The sequence below is a fragment of the Watersipora subatra genome, chromosome 1, assembly GCF_963576615.1.
Source record: "Watersipora subatra chromosome 1, tzWatSuba1.1, whole genome shotgun sequence".
NCBI lineage: Eukaryota > Metazoa > Bryozoa > Gymnolaemata > Cheilostomatida > Watersiporidae > Watersipora > Watersipora subatra.
In genome coordinates, this window is record NC_088708.1 from 69,547,566 (window position 1) to 69,569,408 (window position 21,843).

The window sequence follows — 21,843 nt, forward strand, 5'->3', positions numbered from 1 at the left end:
AGCCACTAATAAACTCGCTGTGGTTAATGACTTAATCTCGTGACTCCTGACTAGCCAGCGACTACCAACTTTACTAAGTTACCATTCATTGAACTAATCACTGTTGACCAGAATCCAATCAAAAGATTAAAGCGATTAGTTACTTACATAGCGCACACCAACTTTATTACTTAATCTACCACACCAGTCCATATTCCTCTGCATGGTTACCAAACATTATTACTTAATCTACCACACCAGTCCATATTCCTCTGCATGGTTACCAAACTTTATTACTTAATCTACCACAACAGTCCATATTCCTCTGCATGGTTACCAAACTTTATTACTTAATCTACCACACCAGTCCATATTCCTTTGCATGGTTACCAAACTTTATACTTAATCTACCACACCACTTCATATTCCTCTGCATGGTTACCAAACTTTATTACTTAATCTACCACAACAGTCCATATTCCTCCCCATGGTTACCAAACTTTATTACTTAATCTACCACACCAGTCCATATTCCTCTGCATGGTTACCAAACTTTATTACTTAATCTACCACACCAGTCCATATTCCTCTGCATGGTTACCAAACTTTATTACTTAATCTACCACACCAGTCCATATTCCTCTGCATGGTCACCAAACTTTATTACTTAATCTACCACACCAGTCCATATTCCTCCCCATGGTTACCAAACTTTATACTTAATCTACCACACCAGTCCATATTCCTCCCCATGGTTACCAAACTTTATTACTTAATCTACCACACCAATCCATATTCCTCCCCATGGTTACCAAACTTTATACTTAATCTATCACACCAGTCCATATTCCTCTGCATGGTCACCAAACTTTATACTTAATCTACCACACCAGTCCATATTCCTCTGCATGGTTACCAAACTTTATACTTAATCTACCACACCAGTCCATATTCCTCTGCATGGTTACCAAACTTTATACTTAATCTACCACACCAGTCCATATTCCTCTGCATGGTTACCAAACTTTATACTTAATCTACCACACCAGTCCATATTCCTCTGCATGGTTACCAAACTTTATTACTTAATCTACCACACCAGTCCATTTTCCTCTGCATGGTTACCAAACTTTATACTTAATCTACCACACCAGTCCATATTCCTCTGCATGGTTACCAAACTTTATACTTAATCTACCACACCAGTCCATTTTCCTCTGCATGGTTACCAAACTTTATACTTAATCTACCACACCAGTCCATTTTCCTCTGCATGGTTACCAAACTTTATACTTAATCTACCACACCAGTCCATATTCCTCTGCATGGTTACCAAACTTTATTACTTAATCTACCACACCAGTCCATATTCCTCTGCATGGTTACCAAACTTTATTACTTAATCTACCCCACCAGTCTATATTCCTCTGCATGGTTACCAAACTTTATTACTTAATCTACCACACCAGTCCATATTCCTCTGCATGGTTACCAAACTTTATACTTAATCTACCACACCAGTCCATATTCCTCTGCATGGTTACCAAACTTTATTACTTAATCTACCACACCAGTCCATATTCCTCTGCATGGTTACCAAACTTTATTACTTAATCTACCACACCAGTCCATATTCCTCTGCATGGTTACCAAACTTTATACTTAATCTACCACACCAGTCCATATTCCTCTGCATGGTTACCAAACTTTATACTTAATCTACCACACCAATCCATATTCCTCTGCATGGTCACCAAACTTTATTACTTAATCTACCACACCAGTCCATATTCCTCTGCATGGTTACCAAACTTTATACTTAATCTACCACACCAGTCCATATTCCTCTGCATGGTTACCAAACTTTATTACTTAATCTACCACACCAGTCCATATTCCTCTGCATGGTTACCAAACTTTATTACTTAATCTACCACACCAGTCCATATTCCTCTGCATGGTTACCAAACTTTATACTTAATCTACCACACCAGTCCATTTTCCTCTGCATGGTTACCAAACTTTATACTTAATCTACCACACCAGTCCATATTCCTCTGCATGGTTACCAAACTTTATACTTAATCTACCACACCAGTCCATTTTCCTCTGCATGGTTACCAAACTTTATACTTAATCTACCACACCAGTCCATATTCCTCTGCATGGTTACCAAACTTTATTACTTAATCTACCACACCAGTCTATATTCCTCTGCATGGTTACCAAACTTTATTACTTAATCTACCACACCAGTCCATATTCCTCTGCATGGTTACCAAACTTTATACTTAATCTACCACACCAGTCCATATTCCTCTGCATGGTTACCAAACTTTATTACTTAATCTATCACACCAGTCCATTTTCCTCTGCATGGTTACCAAACTTTATACTTAATCTACCACACCAGTCCATATTCCTCTGCATGGTTACCAAACTTTATTACTTAATCTACCACACCAGTCTATATTCCTCTGCATGGTTACCAAACTTTATTACTTAATCTACCACACCAGTCCATATTCCTCTGCATGGTTACCAAACTTTATACTTAATCTACCACACCAGTCCATATTCCTCTGCATGGTTACCAAACTTTATTACTTAATCTACCACACCAGTCCATATTCCTCTGCATGGTTACCAAACTTTATACTTAATCTACCACACCAGTCCATATTCCTCTGCATGGTTACCAAACTTTATACTTAATCTACCACACCAGTCCATATTCCTCTGCATGGTTACCAAACTTTATTACTTAATCTACCCCACCAGTCCATATTCCTCTGCATGGTTACCAAACTTTATTACTTAATCTACCACACCAGTCCATTTTCCTCTGCATGGTTACCAAACTTTATTACTTAATCTACCACACCAATCCATATTCCTCTGCATGGTTACCAAACTTTATTACTTAATCTATCACACCAGTCCATCTTCCTCTGCATGGTTACCAAACTTTATACTTAATCTACCACACCAGTCCATATTCCTCTGCATGGTTACCAAACTTTATACTTAATCTACCACACCAGTCCATATTCCTCTGCATGGTTACCAAACTTTATTACTTAATCTACCACACCAGTCCATATTCCTCTGCATGGTTACCAAACTTTATTAGTTAATCTATCACACCAGTCCATATTCCTCTGCATGGTTACCAAACTTTATTACTTAATCTACCCCACCAGTCTATATTTCTCTGCATGGTTACCAAACTTTATTACTTAATTTACCACACCAGTCCATATTCCTCTGCATGGTCACCAAATGTGGCTGATGTGTGTGTATATTTATTTTTGTGTTGCAGAGCTGCTTGGTTGAACACTTGCGGCAATTAAAAATTTTTGTTCAAACCGGTACATCTTAACATAGCTTCACTTTAACGTAAACTTTAACTCGCGTATCGTGTATTAACTGGACCCTACTAGTACTCTAAATTTGCTAAACCATACACGACCATTGTTTATAGAATGTTCTAGTATGGAATTGCTACAAGAACCCTTACTGTGTATGGCCTAGAGTTGAAAGTGACTTTATGTGGTTCTACCATTACTATACATGCATAAGTGACACGGTAGAGCAGGTGGCCATACGCCATGCAGTGAGCTTATCGCAGGTGATCAGAAGATAAGAATTAATAGCTAATATATTAGTGCATAAAAACAGTGTACGGTCTGACCAAAGTTAACACAGATACTGCTGGCAGCAAAAAATGTAACAGAAAAGTAATTACACGAATATGTTGAGAGGTACGAAAGCTTCCAAGGTCTTCCCCAGCTCCCAGATCTCAACAAAACACATAGATATACATGAGCTAACAGTGTGAGCGGACACAAGTGAGACCAATAGAGTAGAGAGGGTCAATAAAACAAAAATTAGTCTGATATAAAAATGAGCCTCCAATACGAATCTAGCTTGATAAGAAAATGCCCATTCACCTTAGACAAGAGCTATTTGAGTATCTTTTTCATCACAAACCATAGGAGAATCTCGTATGTATGAAGCACCGATACATTGATATCTGAGGTTTCATGACTACGCTTGTAGGTTGGCCAAGAATATTTATAAAACAGGCTCAATATCCTATGACCTGTCTATACACAGAATGACCACGTGGAAGGTCAAGGCCACCAAGAGGTAATGAGTTGAGACTAACAACTCTTCTATACAACTCACTCCATAATATGCATGTTAGAGCTACAGCTAGATTCATCAAATAATGTAATTAGCCAAAATGTAGAAAATGGAGCACTTCAAAGATTTATGGAATGAATAGTCCTTGAAACGGGTCCACTCCAAAGCTCCAAATTCCGTCGAAAAAAACTCACTCATTGTTTTTACATTATGAAAGTTCGAAACTGCGTTACCAAGCTACGCAGTTCATCGAGATAAAAAATAGTCAATTTTAGAGGTCTGTACAATTGAGCATAGGTGTTGGAATTGTGCACTCAATCTGTTGTGAGCTGCTTGTTAAAGAACATGCGCTGTTGCAGCTGCTTGAGCGAGGCCTTGGGTTTCTCTCTCTTCAGACCTCCATCCCTGTGAGTGTTAGAGAACAGAACTGAATCAATTGGTTAGACGCTGTCCAGGCATGCATGTATATCTTATGGAATGAGTGAAAGGGCTGCAGTCCGAACAAATGAATTATTTTATGGTTATCGCCAACAAGCGGTGCATAAATCATCTCTGATCAGCGAAGTATTCCATAGACATGCACCCTTTCCGCAATAAATAATCAGGGAATAACGATGGAATTGGTGAGCATATTTAGAGAGCTTCAACAACCAAACTATTCACTACCTGAGAATACTCAAAATATCTGTTCTGATGGTACTTTTGATCAAAAGAATTTCTCCGGATTGAGTCTTTTTTCTGATCGGTGACTGTAGTGGTCACGTTTGTATTTTATAACAACCACCCAAATCAAACAATACATACGATACAATGAAATCAGTTCAAGTTAACAAGTAAAAATCAAGCTGGACCAATTAATTAAAAATACACTCGAACTTTTTCATCAACTCACGCTAAGGGAAGAGGTTAATGCTATTAATCCTTTATTGAAACTTGATGATACATACAAGTCCTAAGCAAGCTTAAACAACCTCTACAGTGACTGGATACATATAAAACTGTAGGACAGAGCGCGCTAAACATGCAACAGTTCGAGTTGCTCGTGTTTAGCCATACAACAGAGTTCACTGACTGAAAATATTTAGTAACAGAATGAGAATATTTATGTAGAGTTGAGGTCTGGTTTACAATGGTTACGAATTCATACACTCACACGGCACTATATTAGCTCAAACATTTGCACTAATTATTGCAAAGAAACAAATAATTCTGGATGCTACTATTTAGCTAGGGAAACAAGTAGACACTATTGCACTTAAAGAACAAGTTTTTTTCACAATTATTTACTTTAAACCAAAGAGACTTGCAAAAATAAATTCAGCTAACGTTCATTTGATCCCAGTATGTTTTCAATATTTTTTTTCCTTATCATGCAGCTCCATAAGCTAAAAAAATGTGCATAATTCTTCATCAGAAATCTTCATTGCACTAGCAGCACTTTTAATATAAAGTCACGGCAGTGCGTTTGTTTACGATAGTGGCTCATGAGGTACATGCTCTCTGGCAATAGAATCCATACAAGGCTAGAGAGTTTTCACCTTCAAATCTGTAAGCTATGCTGCGATAAACTTATTCGGTCAGAGAATTAGAGTCCATGATGTGAATTGTCAGTTTCATAAGGTAAAAACCTTTCGAATTTTCTATTTGACTACATTTTTCCTATCTATCAGCGAGTCAGAAGTGAAACACATTCCAATTGAAGTGAGATAGCAATGCCAACTCCATTGGAACCAAGCTTAAACACAGATTTATCACAAGTCGCTATGAATGTGATTAGCCAATCAAAACTAAGTAATTGATCACAACAAATATTCTATAATGCTTGATAAGTGTGTGCGCATGCGTGTTTGAGGAGGCAAAATAATGTAATGAAGTCTAGAGTTTTACACAAATGATTATGAGACAGACAACCCCAAATTATTCTTGAGTAATCTCTTTGAGGAATAATCTCTAGAAATTTGGCACCCATACCCACGAGTGGAACCACAACATATGTAAAATGTTAACAATGGCCTATGCTATAAGTGACATATCATTGTCTCACTGTTTGTTATCTTATGTTTTATGAAATCTTGGGCAGAGTCAGTACAAACAATGACACCTACTATCTATGTAAGTGTTTTTATGTTCCCAAACCTAATTTCCCTAATTGCATAAGCAAGTAATTCAAGTCTACTCTGAGTCCCATCAATTATTATCAACCGTGTAATATTACTATAATAATATTCTCCAAGTTGGAAAGCTTACTACAAAACAATTTCCAAACTTTTGTAATAAAATTTACATATAAATGGATTTAATAAAAGTTTAGATTGTAAACTTGTTTACTTGACTTGTATAATTTATATCAAAACAGCTAGAGTTAAATGTTTGCAAACAGACATGGTTGGCAATGCTTGAATGCACCACCATGCAAAAGGAATGCCAGTGGAGACAAATCCAAATTTAGCTTAGGCATAAATTAGAATTTGAAAACGGCATAACTTAAAAATGTCTAAAATTCATATATATAAAAATTTCATTCTCAAATAAGCAAGCAATAATGACACAGACAAATGTAAAATACACAAATGGCTAAAGACAGATGACCTACCACTCAAGGTCAACAAGGCCTCCTTGTCTCGCAATCTCAGACTTGACACGATTAGCAAAAGCTATGGACGACTCCCCTTCCTGTTGGGTAACAGGAGGCAGATACCATACATCTGCCACGATAGCCCAGCTCGTCAACAGCATGCCAATGTGCTCGAGCATGTTATATTTGCTCGAGTTCCAGAAACAGTCGGCGAATCTCGAGTCATACTGTATAATAGTACTGCTATGAATAAACAGTTTGATCAGTTTATATGATATCTCTTCCAATTACCCAATGAAATAGTATTTCATCAATTCCTCAATCAGAACTTAACAGTCTCAAGGTAATACAACAACATATAGCCAGGAATATGTCAGGATATTACTGTATATATGTACCATTTCATGTTAAATAGATAATTCAAATCCATTATAAAAATAAACAGTTAGCATTTTAAAATTTATAGGTATAATATTCTGAATTGTACATAACCAGCATCTGAAACACAACTTTGGCTTTCTCCAACAAGCAATCACCTCCAGCAAATACCTGCACAATGCCTACACTACCTGAACAATTTACTGAAAAAATACCTCAACTCCACAAAATGTGAAAGTGAAAAATATTGAACGTAACAGCCTGGCATAATTTTTAGTGATAGACAAGTAGAAAAACCTTTTTACCAAAGTTAGGTTCGTGACCTTAAATTTTTTTATAGCTGTAGATTCAATTAGCTTTCTACATTATATATGTATAAAGAATGTGGAGAACTTCACCACCTTTATGTCAAAATATATGTAAAGGAGAAAACAACTTCTATTTGACTTGAGCTTAGAATGTACCGCGTAAATATACTCGTGAGTTTTATCCATGTAATGAGGAGCAGTACAAGCCTTTAAAATATAAAATGCCAACCATTACCCATTTTAAAAGATTCGCAGTACGTGAAACCTAGTCAACTTGTTCACTGCATGCACCAAAATTGAGCACGCAATTTACAAATAATTGTTATGATCACGACTAGAGCAGTTTGTATTCATACTTCAACCTTTTAAAGAAATTTTTATCCAATTAGAATCCTAGTAAAAGATATATCTTTCGCATGTAATAGTATCTAATTTAACAGAACCATAACTCCAAGTCTCCTAGCTCACTCCAATACACCAGATACATTTATTATAATTTTCATGTTTTATAATTACAGTCAAACATGGATAACTCGTCCACGGATAGCTCGAACACATGGTTAATTCGAACATTTCCTTTGGTCCGTTCTCACGTAATGATAAATTGCTATAGATAACTCGAACTCAACACTGTTAATTCGAACTGTTTTTTTGCCCAACAGCTACCGAAACGGTTGTGTTCGCTTTAGAAAATCACTTTATTCAAAGTCATAGAGGTAAACTTCATCTTTTTGTAATTCATAAGCGTCGTTATTACCACCATCGGCAAAATATTTTTGTCAACGACTTTTCTAAAAGTTTGGTGAAATTTGATTTATACTGCGATACGATGAATAGCACGGGCTAGCCGGGTCACGCGCGCAAGAATTTTCGTCACGCACATACAAAACAAAAATCGCATGTTGTTTTGTATGTGCGTGGCGAAAACCCTTGAGTGCGTGACTCGGCTAGCCCGTGATGAATAGTTTTCCGACGTTGATTCCGTGTTGAATCAACGTCGGAATGTTGAATGTTTAAAACGTCTTAAAAAATGTTGTAATTAAACGTATACGTTGTCTGAGCTACAAAAAACTATTCATCGTTTGACCCAAACACAGAATACGTGTGTACATTCAATAAGTATCTATTAAAAAAGCGTGAGTGATATAGAATGTACCGTAAAACCTCGTAAAACTTCTAATTGAACTGCCTTGGAGTGTTGCTCTTAACGAATCCCAGGTAGAGTAAGGTAATCTGCATAAACTTCAAGAAAAAACGACAAAATTGATTGTGGGTAAAACCCCAAAAGAAAAAAATGTCTTTTCTTTTGAGCATTTCAACAACGATCAAGTTTTGCCAATGTCAATCTGAAAAACGTCCTGGCAATAACATCACCTCAAACAACAAACCAATCTCAAGTGATAGAAAAATCTCTATACTTTTTCATGAAAACGTTTTAAACTTTACATTAGAAGCATTTAATTTGAAACAAGCCATTTGTGCTTTTGATTTATATTATAGTTTGTATATGTACATGTATCTACTAATAAATAAGTAAATATATGGACTTGTGACAGTGCTCTGATAACTTGAATGCTCTGATAATTCGAACACTTTTGCTCGGTCCCTTGAAGTTCGAGTTATCCATGTTTGACTGTACTACTTTGAACAAGTGGTTACAATTTTGTTAATCAGGTTTATTCTGAAATATTTTCCTTTTTGTATAAACGTACCTTGACGGCTACTGGGTAGATAACTCCCCCTACGTCAAAGCTACCCTTTTTAAACATCATAACAGAAGTGTTGTTGATACAAGTTCCTTCAGGAAATATAAGGATAGGCTGTTTGGTTGTATCGTGAACATGCGCCCGTAACCTGAAAAAGACAAGAAACACTTAAACTGACGTGTTCATTCTTTCACTAAGTTTAATGTAGGAAATCCTGTCAACAGCAAACTTTCTATAGCACAAGTATTTTTTCAAGGAAAGGGTAGGCTACACAGGACTATTAACAGATGCCATGAACAAGATCACATTGCATGCGTGTTGTAGAGGTGAGCCGCGCAACAGCAAGTGCCCTTACCTATTGGCAACTGATATTCTGTCTCTTGACACCGATCTCTCAAACCAAATGTGATCTGCAGCCCTAGAGAGGGCATTCTGCACCATGCCCATAAACCCTCCATGTCTCTGTCCAATCTAGAAATGATGCACAAAATCTTTGTGGTAACATACCACCAACTTAACAGCGAACAACAACTGGCTTTGCCTAGTAGAGCGAGAATAAAAAGAGTACATATGGTAGTTGCTCATTTATCACGGTTAATGGGGACCAGCGCAGATGGCGACAAGTGACAAACTGTGAAATTGCATTGCCCAACACTAGCTTTTATGTACATTAAATCAACTGTAATTTACAAGTTGTGAGGCAGTTGGCATAATTATAAAATCTATTGCGTAAATACTATATATCAACCATTGTGAGGCAGCTGGTATAAATGATCATAACGTATAATTAAAATATTTGGCTCACCGTATTGCTTTATCTAAAAACCATGGTCCAATCTCACTTGCTCATCTTTTAACCGTAAGAACTATTTCATGGAGATCATACAACTTTTAAAAAATTTTCGAATGACCTTCACCCATGTTTCCTTTAAAAAACAATAAGCTAGTTCGGTAATGCTTCTCTAAATCTAGTTTTTACTTTAAAAAGAGTTCAATTAACGGTGAATAGCTCGCTTTTTATTTGTTCAAACCTTGCTGAATTCATGCTGACCCTGTCCCATTCCAGTGTGACAGGGTCAACATACAAGGGATCACTCTATATAACATATTCTGCAGTGCCATGGGTTAGTTGAAGAACAACCTAGTTACATGGCATAGCACAAGAGTTGCCTTGAAAAACAGCTAATGTCCGAGTTTATATAGTAACCTACAGTAGTTGTCAGCCTACCAGCGCATAGCTGTTGTCATTCTGCAGGATGATGACATCTATAGGAGATGTGTGGTTAGCGACGCAGATACCACCTGGCTTTGCGCGGTTCTCACTACAATCAAAACCAAAACTTTAAGGAAACTAGCCACATATGTTCGTTTCTTTATTCCATGGCAGCGACAGCACTCGAGTGATGAGCTGCCAAGGCTAACACTTGAGCAAAGAAGTTGAGCAAAGTATTGCAACAACAGTGCAGTAGGTGTAAGAAAGAAGAGTTATGCATTCGGTGTTAGCGTGTAATAATAGGAGTGGATTACATTCAAAGGAAGATCTTGCTAAAGTGATAACTTTAGAAGAAATTCTCTTTTATAAGGATTCCCGAGGTATAGCAGGCTTATAGTTGACAAGCAATTGATAAGCATGAGAGAGTGAGTAGCAAATTATCTGATGCTGACTAAGGGTCAGGTCCAGGTCAACAGTTCAACTGAGTCATATAACGAGTCAGAGGCTAGAAGTTACAAATAGCAGCCGTGCAGTTTTATCTCAATTACACTTCACAACATGACCGCAATATTAGAACTAGTTTAAGTAGATGATAGTCAACGAAAGTTTAGTGTGGGGTAGGGGAGTGTCAGGCAACGAAGATGTTATACAGAGTGCCAGCTAAATAGCCTGGCTAATACTAATCTCACTAAGATGACACTCAGCAACCCTCATGCCCTCAGCAACCCTCATGCCATGGATTCATGCGCCAAACTATTCAGACAGCCAAACTATTCAGACAGCGCCTGTTTTCCAGGAGTCAATGACCAACTGTCTCTGCCACAGATTTCACAGATAAAAGGTCGATACTTTAAACGATTGCTAAAAACACCGCCAGATTGACTCTGCCACCAAAGATCAATCGGAATAGAGTCGATACAGTTGTTATGATCCGATTTCATACAATGATTCTGTCAAAAAATATGGCTCATGAAAAACTTATGGCCCTAAAATATCTATCCAGGAATTTGCTAATAAGTAGCCACATCATTGGAAAGCAATAAATATAACAGCTAGAAATTTGAGGTAACAGCATTTAAAAAGTAAAATAATCCTAAGTATTGACCTTACACTGACCTTGACAATGCTTTAGCATGACCGCTAGACGGATTACTTTAGTGTTTACCGACAGAAGAAAATATTACGTAACCAATTAAAATAATGTCATTTTTAAGAAAAGCCACAGACCAACTGAAAAATCCTGACTGCAATGCCACTAGAATGCTGCAAGAAATGATACCAGCACATGTACGTTGATAATAACAAGGTATACCTGAGAGCAACAAGCATAACATTTTCGATATAGTGATAACTGGTCAAGGCATCCCATCAGGGGGCAAAGTACGATCAAAGGTGAGTCATGAGTAGCGTATGAAGATTTTAGCATAGGCTAAAATCAGAGCGGGTTACATTCACTGTTTTCAGAGGTTACGTATTTCTACTGTTTGATTAGGTTAGTTCGCCATTTTAATCCCCACTGCTGTTTGAGCTGTCCAATGTGCCTATGAGTCATAACATCTGCCATTTCCTTAGTTGGCAATTCAAATGAAAAAGTACGCCTATGATATATGAAGTCTGGTGTTCAGCACTATTGAATGCAACATCATCGCACAACATTGCTTTATTGCTTGTTTAGGAACTGCAACCTCAAGTCATTGTTCTTCAAGTGAAAAGCTACATTAAACAACCAATGATATACAAGTATACAATGTGTTATCTTTTGGCTTGTTCAATTGTTTAATCCTAGGTTAATGTAGACACTTTAAGATTCAAAATATAAGAGCCAATCCAGTAATGATCTGATCCACAGATACTACAAAGCTTTTTTGTTCCCCAATTGATTGTTTTTTTTATAGCAAAAACATCAATTTAATACAGACCTACATTGATTGATTTGCTTTACTTTTAAGAAGAGAAAATAGTCATCTTAGTTTAGTAATGCTGTAAAATAGAAGTGTTATTCTGCATTGGTAGCCAGTAATTGGTGGTAAGAATTCTCATGACGGTAAATGAGAAAATACGGGGCAGTATTATAATCTTAACCAAAAGGTTTGCTCATTTAGTTGATTAGTCGTATTGTTCAGGCACAAACGAATAAACATATTCTACCAGTACCAGCATTCATTAGATATTTGTATCTGAGGGATAAAAGCTTGCAGAATATTATATTTGTCAGGAGCATAAGATAGGCCTACTATTACCATTAATAACAGGAAACTTGTAGAAGCCAATTCATATACTTAACCTCCATGTCGGTAGAAGTACTGATTCATATACTTAACCTTCATGTCAGTAGAGATACTGATTCATATACTTAACCTCCATATTGGTAGCGGTACTGATTCATATACTTAACCTCCATGTCAGTAGAGATACGGATTCATATACTTGACCTCTATGTCGGTAAAAATGCCAATACCACAATCCGGGCAACTCTAGATTAATGTAGAATTTCATTATTGTTAGACCAATGACTAAAATATTGGATCTTCTTAGATACCTTCAGGCTTGTATAATATATTTAATCTGTAATTTTGTTGGCCTGAATATTGAATGATACATTCAAATACTCAGTTCACAAGGCAGAATATCACTTGATTTTCATAACTTGTGGTCAAAGCGCGGCAAGGCATGAGTGCCACTGAGAAATCACAGCACACGGATAGTAAATTCCTACAAATGGCGCCCTTTTGATATATCATTAGCAATCTCTTGATCGGGATAAACCTTATTAAACCTGCTAGTAAAGAGCGTATGTGGTAGGTAGACAGATAAGAATGTCTGGGCATGACCTAACACTGGACTCAAAAAAACAGCTACACTCACTTGTGAATGATTGTCACAACTGATTCAGACCTTCATGTACATGTACATCCTTTAACCTGAATCTATTGATTATCTTATAGATTGAGTGGCAGGCAAGAGCCATCGAAGCCCTAATGCGTAGCTATTGTTTTCAATGATGCAATGCAGGTGTTGCATTATGTCAGTGAACAGAATAATTCATCCTCCATTATTGCCTTTGTATTCACATCATACGCGGGATAACCAGTCTCATACGCGGGATAACAGGTTGAACTCTTGCCTCAAATACAGTCAAACATGGATAACTCAAACTTCACGGGACCGAGCAAAAGTGTTCGAGTTATCAGAGCGTTCAAGTTATCAGAGCACTGTCACAAGTGCATGAATTTAACAGAAGATACATGTACATATACAAACTATGTATAAAGCAAAATCATAGATTGCTTGTTGCAAGTTATAGGGCCTCTCATGTAAAGTTTCAAAAGTATTTATCAGGAAGTATAGATATTTTTTATCACTTGAGATTTGTCTGTTGTTTTAGGTGATGTACTGCCATGACGTTTTCAGATTAAAATTGGAAAAACTTGATCGCCGTTAAAACACTCAGAAAAAGACCCATCTTTTTCTTTTGAGTGTTTTAACAGAGATCAATTTTGCCAATTTTAATCTTAAAACATCCTGGCAGTCACATCACCTAAAACGACAAACAAATCTCAGCTGATAAAACGATATCTAAATTTTCGGATAATTTTTAAAACTTCACACGAGTACACATTTACGACCAATGCAAAAACGCATGCTTTACATCTGATCAGTTGTTTCATTTAAAAAAACTTATCGAATGTAGTCTGTGAAAAGATGTTTTGTTGAAAAAGATCAACAGTGTAACTGAGTGTAGATATAGCTTTTAAGCAGTTATTATAGTCCTTGCACTCTCTCGTATCAATAAAACGTCTGAGGACATCTAAAGCATTGTTTGCATCAGCCATGGTAGGTGGATTAGGTTCAACAATCTCAGCCTCATCCTCTCTATTGGAATCATCCAGAGTACCCCAAGATGTCACAGACTGCACAAACTCCGCATCACTCATATGCTCAGCAACAGTGACGTTCGCATCAACCACTAAAAGCTCATCTGCAAAACAAAACTTTAATTTAAGGGAAAGTAACACTATGTTTAAAACATTTGTTAAGCACCATTGACTGTCATAAATGTAGCCGTTTATTGGGTCGAATTCATAATTTAACCGCATAGGCTATTTCAAGATTACCTACTAGCTGTCACATTTGATGTAGGATCTATGGTACGTAGTAGCAGATTTAGATTTCTCACAGTGTCAGCTTTTTCATTATCATCAACAGTTGAAATCACATCTGTTTGATCAAGGTTGGTATGACCAAGCCCGTGGTGAAAACAACGGGCTATGGTTTCTTTCGTGACACAGTTCCATGCTCTGTGCACCCAGTGTATAGCTTGTAAGACATTGATAGATGCATCTGGCTTCTTTCCATGAGTGTCAATGTAATCAACAGTGAATTGCAAAATTTGCTGACAATAGTAAGATTTGAAATTTTGAATAATTCCTTGGTCCATAGGTTGCAGCACACTTGTGGTATTGGGTGGTGTGAATAAAAGCCTGATTGAAATAAGCCTATTCATAGTTGGGTGTGCTGGACAGTTGTCAATGATGAGAAGCACTTTTCTGTTTTTTCTGGTCATCCGCCGATCAAAATCTCTTACCCATGCTTGAAAGATGTCACTCGCCAGCCAAGCCTTCTTATTGTGGTAATACTGACATGGAAGGTTAGTAACATTTTTGAAACAGCGGGGTTGTACAAACTTTCCTATTACAATAGGAACTTCCTTCTCAGTGCCCGACATATTAGCGCAAAGTGTCACAGTCAGTCTTTCTTTTGACAACTTCCCTCCACTACACTTCTCCCTTTTAATGTGCAACGTTTTGTCAACCACGAGCTTGTAAAACAACCCAGTTTCATCCATATTGAATATGCCATTATAAGTGTACAGTTGGAGTAATGGAGTTAGCACTTCCTCCTTCCACTCTTTCACCTATCCAACATTAACTGCAGCTGACTCTCCAACAACTCTGACCGCCAATAGAATGCCTTTTCTTCCACCTGTCGATCCAACCGCGAGAAACAATAGTATCTTTCCCTAAATCCTGTAGAAACTTGTTAGCCTTTTCTAATAAAATTGGCCCATCGATAGGTACGCCTTCACCACGCATTCGTCTAAACCAAGTCAATAACACACCATCCAAATCATCGTGCGACGTTGAACGATCTCTTAGCCTTGATGAACTTTGGTCACATAATGATCTTATCTTTTCTTTCTGTTTAATTTATGTTGACACTGTACTTTTAGAAGATTTTCTCTTTTTGACATTGCAGATAGCTTTTGTCCTTTTTCAATTTCCTCGATTATTTTAAGTTTTTCCAAAGGTTTCCACGCTTTTCCTTGTTTTCGTGAGGCCATTGCAAAGCGGATGTTTGGTATAGCAGACGCGAGGCCACGAATCTATTTTTGGCATTTTATCCTTATATATCCGTATATAATCACTCCTACAATATGCATTTTGCATGTTGTGTCGATCTTTATTGAATTTTTATCGCTAATACTTTTTAGCCTTATCTAGTTTGGCCATAACTTAGCCGACGCGTTAGCGACCCCATTAATCAGGTTGTATACGGTTTCCTATTCGGTTCCATTATACAGTACGAGGGAAATATATGTACACTATATACATATAGAGAGCGCTTTTCTAGGAAGGCAGAGTTGTCGTAGCTCCGCGACTAATGTAAATTCCTTCGGATTAAAACAAACTTTGGTTTGTTTTAAGTTTGTTCTTTCGGCAAAAAACTGTTCGAGTTAATGATGTTAAGTTCAAGTTATCTAAAGCAATGTATCATTGCATAGGGGCGGACCAAAGAAATCCGTTCGAGTTAACAATGTGTTCGAAATATCCGTGGCCGAATTAGCCATGTTTGACTGTATATGTTAACTTCAAATTTAACTCACTGATATAGTCATAGAGGTGAGCCTTAGAGCAAAGGACAAGCACTTTAGCAAACATATAGTAGATAGGAGATAAGACAATGTGTATAAAGTACACGGTAACATTCCATAGTACAAAAAACTGATGGGAAACAAGCCAACAGCTGATTGCAATTGGTCGCGTACACGAGGGGAGGGACGATGAGGAGATTTTGACACTTGCCCATACCACGGAAGGATTTTTTTTTTAGGTTACAACAACTATATTTGTTATCTGAGGTAAACACCGAACAAGACTGCCAGCTGATCAAGCACACCTTACAGGAGTAACTGCTCACTGTAGAGGGAACTGGGTTGCCGAGTCTCAATATCTCTCAATGAAATTTTCCACCAGAGTTACGACTTATCAATGTCCAATTATAAGCAGCATGCAAAAAGGCCAGTCAGCTGGATGTCATGCATGGATGAATATTCAGTTGCCATGATATACCACACCACTCTATGAATCTTTCAGAGTGGTGTGATATACATACCACACCACTCTATGAAAAATCCTGTGACAATTGACAGCCTATGCAAAAGGGGAAGAGACTGGATACCCACGTGTTGTGAAATCTAATAACAGCTCCAAAGGCTCGAGTTATCACTCGGCAGCTCATCATGGTAAAGTACCTGTTGGCCACATACCTCATCCTACAAACACTCTCATATTTAGTACTTTTGCCAAACCATCCAGAGCTGATAGCTGCATATAAAAGTCGTAGTGTAAGATCAGTGAGGGAACCAAAAGTATAGTATACTCTGGTACTCTCTGTTAATGCAAACACAAACAATAGATGTCTATAGACACAAACAACAGATTTAAATAGAAACACACAATAGATGTATATAGACTCAAACTACAGATTCAAATAGAAACACACAATAGATGTATATAGACTCAAACGACAGATTCAAATAGAAACACACAATAGATGTATATAGACTCAAATGACAGATTCAAATAGAAACACACAATAGATGTATATGGACACAAATAATATAGAAACTTAAGCGGCAAGTATAAAAGCTTGATAAACTAGTGGACTGTAGACGCAATGAGTCACAGTCTTGCTCCTTACTCTTAATATGATTCAACTAAACACTGCATGGCTGCTCTGACTGTATGACTCTTGTTCATACACAGCAGCTAGACAAACACTACAAGTTTTAAAGATATTTAGACAATTTGTGATCTAAATATAAATAACCTATCCAGAATATTATAAAAGTGAAAACAAATTTTTTTAGAGGACATCAAGGCTGGTGAAGTCTCGAATAAAACCAGGACATATTTCCAAATGTTACAACGCATGATATAAACTACAAGAATCTCAGCTGTTATTTAAAACATAATATTATACTGTGTAGACAAGTGACTCATAAATGGTATCGGAGCACCTACAACACAATTATCAACAATTGCTATGAAAATATTTTGTTGAAAAATACAGGTCTCCTAGACAGTCTCCAAAATGGCTTTCGAGCACTATACATAATTAATTCAAGCCTTAAATCTATCTGTTTCCGATCTGCTGCGTCTTATATTGGGCTACCACTGAATTGAACACTCAAGAGCTACAAAAACTTGGCAAAAAGATTTTACACAATGCTATCAATAGGTTATGTAGAATATATTCGCATACATACCGTATACACAAATGCATGTATGCGAGCACACATGTACTTCTATGCCTGCCCCATCCTATTGATGGATGAAAGTGAAGGCCAACTGAACAGCCCAAAGAATTTTAGAAATACCTCTTGCTTGGAATATATCCAACGATTGCTGTGGTGATGACAAGCAGAATGAGGCCTATAGAGACAATCCAGAGACGAACTGGCAATAAACATATATATCTAAAGAGACCTCCCAGGAACCAGAGAACAGTTAGTCTATTGCTGATATGTTGATAGTTTTCATTTGTCCTTGTCAAGAGGTTCCAAGATGGCAGTTCTGAAAATAAAAGCACAAGATTAAAAATCATTTATTAATCACTCACAATAAACTCATCCGTCTGAATAGGACCTTTACTCATATATCCTAAATAAATGATTTTACCTGATGAGAGAAATCGTTGCGTGACATCATCTTCAACAATGGCCTATAGAAAAAAAAAAGAAAAGTGTAAGAATATTCTAGAAGAATCCGGAGAATCTTGCAGATACGTTAAGCTCCATACACTGAAAAATATAGTTTAATTTATTTTAATTCAAACCATGACAATATTTATTATAATAAGAGCCATGACAATTCGTCTAAGGTCAAGGTTAGAAAAAAATCACATTATAAGGGATTCAAACTGGTCATATTTAACTAGTATGAATAAAATAGTATCCTGGTAAAACTTAATGTTTTAGAGGACAATTTGAGGTCAAGCAGCGTTTTCATTACAGTGCACCCTCGAGATACGATTACCCTGATATACAATTTTTTCACCTTACAAAGTTGAACATCTTGAGATCTTCACCTCACTATACGAATTTTATTTCACGATACGAATTTGAGAAAAGTTTCGCCCGAGTTAAAATTTGGCGGTCGGTGTGCTCATAACGCATGTCGAAATAACAGAGACGCCAAAATGCGGTTTGCCGAAAACATTTCACAATGTTTAGAAGAGACACGATGACCAACTTCTCTCAGGTCAGCGTTCCACGTGGGAAATTTGTGAAAAGCACATAATAGAGCGAATATCCATTTTTAGCGTTATAATCCCTCTACAAAACATAGGAAAAATGATTACCATGACAACAAAGTTGGAGGTCATAAATAAATAGGAAGAAGACGCCTGTATTGTTAATATTGCCAAGGAATATGTTCGCAGCCAGTCAACAATTGCAATTATTAAAAATAAGAAATTTGTTAAAGCAAGCACAAGGAGGAGCTTACGACTGACAACTTGCAGGAGTTGAAAGCAATACACGGAATGTAGAGGAGACATAAAAACCTACATCGACAGAAAAGTGTTAAGTGTTAATTTACCGATGTGAACTGATACATGAAAACATTACTGTACAATGCATATCATTATTTATCTTCTTTGTGTGGCATTTTTTTGTGCTTTATTCAATACATTTTATGTTTTATCTATTTCATTTTGATTTTATGTTTTATTTTCTTGTTTAACCATGTCTTTGCAGATGGGCCTGTTTTTTACTACGTAAATACAAATCGTCGTATGTATGTAACTCATATATAACTAGCTACTCAAGATAGTTGACGCATCCATATTACTTTTTAAAATATGCTAAAACCATGCCATTTAGGGTATAAATACGTACCAACTTCTGTATGTATGGGCACATTGATTTTTGTGCACGTTTCATTCAAGACAAACTACTGTACAACCTTCTCTGAATCCTTTTACAAATGTTAGCTGGCTAGCAATTTTCTGCACTGCACCAGCATTTACAGTGCACGAGCAAGCGCCATCCTCAATAAGTAATAACCTGCACTTAGTTAGCTTATTTTCTTCGAGCACTCTCTGTACCAGCAGCAAAACTGTGTCTTCCTGGCAATTTCTGCTTTTCACGACCCAAAAATAATAAACTAGATCAACAGCTCAAGTCACGTTTTTCCAAAGGTATGTGCGTACACTACTGTATAGTAAATAAAATTTCATTTTTGATGGCCATTATACGGTCAAGTGTACGAGAGGCCGCTTTTGAAGATTGCAACGCACGGCTTTTACGGTCAAGTTAGGTTTAAAAAGATTTTAACCAGACTCACTAAAGGCTATAGTAAAAGCTGGGAAGCGAAAAGATTTTAGTGATGAAAAGTTAAAATTTAATGAAATAGTTAAAAATACATACTAAAACTCAGCTTTAATCAGCTTTGAATGTGTGTTTAGTAAGCTAAACATATCTGAAGTGAATTAAAAGCTTATGTTGTACGTACGTCTTGATAGTAAGAACTCCTTACCGTGCGTACAGCATTTCGTACACACATGATGTTGCATTTTACAGTTTTGCAGATTATAATCACTAGGTGCACTTAATACAATGCAACTACTGTAGGTAACTATAGTTACTAAAGTTAACATATTATTTTGTTACTAATTTTTAATATGTACAACATTTTTATAAAACTTTGGACGATTTTTACCATTCATCTTTGCATTGTGTAATTACAATGGTTTCTATACCCCTACATACGATTTTTTCACTATACGATGCCAACCTTGGAACGGATCAACATCGTATCTCGAGGATGCACTGTACTTGACTTTTCATGCGTTATTCGGCCATGTAAAATGCTGATACATATATGTGATATCATCTCAATCTTGACATTAAAACATGATTAACTGAAACACGCACTGAATGTAAAAACACTAAAGTGATTTGGCTAAAGATGAGACATAAAGGATGGAGTCCTGTACAAGCTCAACTATTGAAAATATTAATCACGCTACTCTATGAGTGTAAGGGAAATCAAGACTGAATCTGATATACAAGCAGAGGAAAAAAACAACTATTAGCTTGATGAACCAGTGAAGATCCTATAGGAAAAGCATCACAATACCCTGGTTCTAAATTGCTATGGCAACATGCACACCAAACCAGTAAAATATGATCATAATAACCAGCTTAGCCGCCAGAATTGAACTGTGTGTGTGTGATTACAGATATCCTCCTCAGCAGTTTTGTACTGGATACCAGATGCATAATAAATCGAATGCCAAAACCAGAGTAACCAGTTGACAGCTAAGAAGATCTAAGAAAGCTCAGCTGCCAGACTAGGAAGCCCAACAGTGAACGTTAGACAACACAAAAATTGTTGTGACGACACTAAATAAACACACTGACTAATAGGATACCGATCATCTATTTATTATTCTAGTAATAGTAAACAAACTACAGATATCTTTTCCTACCTTTTTAGTATCATAGAACGTAGCTATTATTACAAACCTCGATGCCACTCTTGCAGAAATACATTGCGTCATCCAGCTGAAACTCGTGTTCCATTGTAGCCAATGATCTTATGTTAGGAATTACACCACTTGTATGTGTTTTAGTCTGTCGAGCTATTAAACTAGCCCTTGAGTCACCATTAGTATTGAAAGACGACTTCGAAGACACTGGAGCTGTAGCACTTTCATCGTCTGAGTCAGATGAGCTATCATCTGGTGGAGGTTGCAATGCTGCATAGCTGTTAGACTTCTCCATTCCAAACTATCACAAACAAAACAATCAGAAGTTTTCCAAAAAATCTGAATAAGCAACGCATGTCAAGCTAGTTTTGACAGAAACCAAATAAATAACATACAAGCGAACTAATACACTAGCAAAATTTCAGATGTGAAAATACTTACATTAAAAACTTTTAATAACACGCTCACATAGAATTTACGAAGACCGAATGACTTGCCTAATATGGCTAAAATTATTGCTAGAACAACTAGGGCCATTACAGCCAAACCAGTAGCAAAAATTGCGGTGCCAAAAAACATAATCTAGCTGTGACCGGACGATCCGCAGAGGCTTTTCGTTCTACGCTTCCAATTTGTAAGCCATGCTAGCAATACATTTTCTTAGCTATCAACCAAGGACGTTTTTCAGCGACTTCGTCGGTAAAATTGCGAGACTCTAACATGACCGTCCCTACCATTTCGACCGCAACTGTGAAACTC

The 21,843-nt window shown here is 36.9% G+C and overlaps 1 protein-coding gene and 1 pseudogene across 1 annotated transcript; both read right to left on the reverse strand.

Annotated features, from left to right (window-relative positions):
- Positions 1-3,622: 3,622 nt before the first annotated feature.
- On the reverse strand, positions 3,623-21,701 carry LOC137385562 (glycerol-3-phosphate acyltransferase 3-like). The gene is made up of 10 exons (XM_068072046.1): positions 21,526-21,701; positions 21,122-21,385; positions 18,270-18,312; positions 17,969-18,164; positions 16,772-16,861; positions 10,324-10,417; positions 9,451-9,566; positions 9,102-9,243; positions 6,722-6,930; positions 3,623-4,533 (listed from the first exon to the last, which is right to left on the reverse strand). Exons 1-10 carry the CDS (start codon positions 21,661-21,663, stop codon positions 4,443-4,445), a joined length of 1,383 nt encoding a protein of 460 aa, XP_067928147.1. The 5' UTR covers positions 21,664-21,701; the 3' UTR covers positions 3,623-4,442.
- LOC137385434 (tigger transposable element-derived protein 6-like) lies at positions 13,977-15,649 on the reverse strand (annotated as a pseudogene).
- Positions 21,702-21,843: the final 142 nt, after the last annotated feature.

Excerpts from the sequence above, each read along its gene's own strand:
- LOC137385562 (XM_068072046.1), bottom strand. The coding sequence starts at position 21,663 with ATGTTTTTTGGCACCGCAATTTTTGCTACTGGTTTGGCTGTAATGGCC. Across the intron at positions 16,862-17,968 it reads GGATATATTCCAAGCAAGAG|GATGAGGTATGTGGCCAACA; the intron begins GTATTTCTAAAA and ends GAGTGTTTGTAG. Across the intron at positions 6,931-9,101 it reads TCTACCCAGTAGCCGTCAAG|TATGACTCGAGATTCGCCGA; the intron begins GTACGTTTATAC and ends ACTATTATACAG.